The sequence below is a fragment of the Anas acuta genome, chromosome 9 (assembly GCF_963932015.1).
Source record: "Anas acuta chromosome 9, bAnaAcu1.1, whole genome shotgun sequence".
In the NCBI taxonomy this organism is placed as follows: Eukaryota; Metazoa; Chordata; class Aves; order Anseriformes; family Anatidae; genus Anas; species Anas acuta.
The window spans coordinates 16,015,634-16,019,733 of NC_088987.1; the positions used below are offsets into that span (position 1 = coordinate 16,015,634).

At 62.9% G+C, this 4,100-nt stretch overlaps 1 protein-coding gene across 1 annotated transcript in view; it reads right to left on the bottom strand.

Annotated features, from left to right (window-relative positions):
• EPHB1 (EPH receptor B1) overlaps window positions 1-2,840 on the bottom strand; it is a 49,459-nt gene extending 46,619 nt beyond the window's left edge. Inside the window, exon 1 of the mRNA XM_068691653.1 lies at window positions 2,521-2,840. Within this exon, the coding sequence (XP_068547754.1) occupies window positions 2,521-2,578 (58 nt within the window). The 5' untranslated portion in view covers window positions 2,579-2,840. The remainder of the gene's footprint in view (window positions 1-2,520) is intronic.
• Between the last annotated feature and the right edge of the window lie 1,260 nt (window positions 2,841-4,100).

A 4,100-nucleotide genomic window follows, 5' to 3' on the forward strand; every position in this document is an offset into this window, starting at 1 on the left:
ATTACTGTAGGAAATTACAGTTTAGCTTTTTCAGCAAAGGGTACAGGGATATTTAGATTCACTATAAGGAAACTGCAGAATATTTCAGGCCATTTATCACAGCTCTCTGAGTCCCAACTTCCACTGAAATGAAACAATAATAAATATTGAGCAGAGCGAGTTAATCTCCGCTGAACGCACTTTAATAATTCAAAAGTTACGAGAAATAAATAGATAAAGCACAGGGCTTTTGGCTTTTACAAATGCACATCCCATTTTTCTCACGATTTCTCACCGTGTGACTTGCTGGAAAAACACCCGGTGACAGAAAACACCCCAAAAAACACGCCATGGCTGGCAGCCACAGCTCCACAGGCACCCCAGCTCCTACAGCACCAGGTCCCTGTATCAGCCCCGCTGCACAGGCTCTGGGTTTCCAGCACCACAGCCCAGAACGTGCCACTCCACACCACTGCCAGCGAACATCCCAGCTTAACATTTTCCTTGTGCAAGTATTCATGCGTGTGAAGCTCGATGGCTTGAATATTTGCAGAAAGAAGCAAGGTTAAATTGAAGTGTGCTTTCAAATCCTAATGAATATTTGGGGAAAACCATTTCCTCCGCCCCCCAACTATTTACTCAGCCTCGCCGTGCTGTTAAGTGACCACTCTGCCGCTGCATGTGGTAAGGGAGGACGGAGAGCTGCAGCATCCTCCTGCGGGCACCCCACGAATCCGCGGCTCCTGCGTTCAGCTGGGTACCAACTGCAGCACGGGCAGAAAGAGAGTGGCCAAAACGCATCCCAGACCCCACATCCTCAGCACCTGCCCTTCTACAGCTCCTCCGTGGCCTTTCTTTGCGTGAACTGCTCCAAAAGCATCTTCAGCAGCACAGAAATACCAGTGACGGCAGCCCAGCTCACAAGCTTTCCCCCTCCAGCGCTGCTTTTCTGATCTCTCCATCACTACCGGCGCTTGTTTTCACCTCTAAGAGGCCACCAGAGCACTGTAAGTTATTCAACTTTCAGCAGGCTGCGCTGCGTTCAGGGAAATTGAAATTCAAAGCCTTAATTAAAGCAGGAAAAAAAAAAAAAAAAAGACCTGCATCTTAAGGAAGAAAAGCAAGACGAAATTCAGCCGCAGGAGCAGTGCCAGCGAGATGGGTTTGCCGTGCGCCCGGCGCGTTTGGTGGGAAGTGACGGAGGGCCGCTGAAACTTCGTCCTCCCATCGCCTACATCCCCGAGTCTTGAAGCACGCGGGGAAACAGGAAGGCGACCGAGACGAGGAATAATGAGTCAGTGATACCAGCAATTAGTCAAAAAAAGCAGCACAGGCATCTGCGGGCGAGGGCCCGTTTCCCATGACTTAACAAAACGCTCTCCCTCCAGGCTGACGAGATCTGGGCTCACTCATCACGCCAGCACTCCGGTTGTTCCCCTTAGGTTTCCTTTTTCCAGATTGTGCAAAAAAATAAATAATAAAGGGATGGCTACGGGTTGGCACAGAAGACCAGAGCTTGCAACATCTCGAGACTTAGCTCTGGCTCTGCTCTGGGCATAGCAGCAGGAGCAGCCCCTGTGGAGGCAGCTCTCGCCCTGCTCACCGCGGCAGTGTGAGGTGGAAGCAGGGGAAGCCCGACGGACACGAGCACCAGATGTGCATGCCCCGAGCCGAGGAGGGGAGGATGCCCACGGGGCTCGCAGGCTGCAGGAACCAGCTCCGGGACATCACCCAACCAAACCCTTGTCCCCGATCCTCTCCGGACAGGCAGTCAGGCAGCAGATAAGCGCACGGAGCAGCCAAAGCAGAGCTACGGCAGCTCTCCGAGCTCGCTCCGTGCACAAGCAAGCCAACAGGCGTGCAAGCAGGTAGGCAGACGAACCAGGGCCAGCTCCATCTCTTAGCTGACCTGCCAGCACCCCAAAAGCTCCTGCAGCCGCAGAGTTACGAGGCGTGCCGCCAGCCTGCGATCGCAGCGGGTTCAGCTGCCGCCCAGCACGCCGACCTTCCCGGAGCGATGTCGGGGCTCGGAGAGGCAGCGAGCTGGCTCCTGGCACCGCTTCGCAACCGGGAGCACCCGAAACGCCAAGTGGGAGCAGCCGAAAGGCGAAGCCACGCGTGGCAAAGCGCTGCCACGCCGCGAGGATGCTCGGGCACAAGCCGGGCGCCGCCAGCCCGCAAGGGGCACGGAGGGCAAGCTGCTGGCAGCACCGGGGACACGTCCCGAGGCTCGGGGGGCAGGCACCGAGCGCTGCCGGGCTGCTCCTCAACAGGTTTCGGGGGCACAGCACGGCGCGGCGCGGGGCTCGTCCCCCCGGGACGGGCAGAAACCGGGGGGCTGGCACCGGGGGCGCTTTCTCCGGGCTTTTTTTCCCCCCGCACCGAGCACGGCGGCGGCGGCGGAGAGGGGGCTGAGCGTGGAGCACCCCTGATTTTTGGGGACAGGAGGCACCGGAGCATCCCCTCCACCATACCACCCCCCCATAGCCGGCAGCGGGACAGCGGCCACCCCGACACGCGTCCCCCCCCTCGGAGCCTCACCTTCCACGGCAGCCGCGGCGGCGGCCAGGCAGAGCAGCGCCACCAGCCCCGCAGCCATCGCCCCCCCGGGCCGGCGTCCCCCCCGCCGCTCCGCCTCGGCCTTCCGCGGGCACCGCGCGGGGCTCCGCAGGCGTCGGGCGCCGCCGGCGGCGGGCGGGCATGGGCGGCGGGAGGCGGCAGAGCCGAGCCGGGCAGAGCCGAGCCGAGCCGAGCCTGGCCGCGCCGGGCCGGGCCGGGCCGGGCCGCGCCGAGCCGAGCCGCGGGACCGCGCCGCCCGCCCGGCTCACATCGCAGCCGCGAGTGGGACGCGCGGCCACGCCGCCGCCGCACGCCCCCGCCGCCCGCCCGCCGGCCACGCCCCCGCCCCCGCCCCCGCCCGCCCGCCAATCGCCGCGCCCCGCCCGCCGCCCCCCGGCCACGCCCCCGCCGCCGCCGTGCGAAGGCCGAGGGCGCCCCCCGGCGGGAGCAGGCGGGGAGGCGGGGAGGGGAGGGGAAGGGGGGGGGGGAGTGACGGCGGCGCTGCGTCACACCCCCCCCCCGTGACGTCATGAGGGGGCGTGACGTCACGAGGTGGGGGTGACGTCAGCGAGGGGTGACGTCAAGGGATGGAGGGTGTGGGGTGCTGGAGGCGGCCCCCAACCCGCGCTGGGAGGGGTGGGAGAGGGTGAGAGGCATGGGGACACCTGGGGGAGCGTGGAGGGGAGAGGGGACATGGGGGGACAGCGGGTGGCCATGGGGACAGCACGGGGACAGCACGGGGACATCATGGGGACGTCATGGGGACATCATGGGGACATCATGATGGGGACATCACGGGTGGCCATGGGGACATCATGGGGACATCACGGGGAGCTCATGGGGATACACCAGGAAACCACGGGGAAATCCCGGGGAGACACCGGGAAGCCACGGGGAAGACACAGGGAGTCATGGGGAAGTCATGGGGGAGCCATGGGGAAGTCACGGGACAGCCACGGGGAAGTCATGGGGGAGATGTGAGGTAGCCCTGGGAAGCCCTGGGGAGCCCTCTGGAGCCAGGCCTTCTCCTTCCCGGCTGCCCAGCAGCTCCGTGGGGTGGGGCAGAGCAGCCCCAGCTCCCTTCCCAGTAAGTCCCGTTGTTGCCCCGTTCTGGAGTTCGTATCCGGGCACAAACCCAGGCAGCTGGGTGTATCACTGGGCTCACCCCAAGGCCGGCTGATGGGTCTCCCACAGGCGAGAGCCGGTGGCATTCAAGGAAAGCACCAAGAGCAGAGTCCTGGCTGGTTCTGAGCCAAGCCTGGCGAGCTGAGAGCCCAAGGGCATTAAAGCCAGGCACAGCCCAGGTAATTCACTGTCCCCTCCCTGCAGATAGTGGGTGTCATCGCCCTATGGCACCACTGCCCCATCCCGCACCCTGATTGTGCACCTCGGCGTTTCCTGGTGCAGCTGCACGCATCCTCAGTGCTTGTGGCGGCAGAAAACAAAACCAAAAAAAGAAACAAACACCTTGCCCCATGCATTGGTACCACGCCTGGGCAGGGGAGCCAACCTTCCCCACAAAGGCACTGCCACTGTGAGTAGGGTTCAGGGTGCAAAGATCA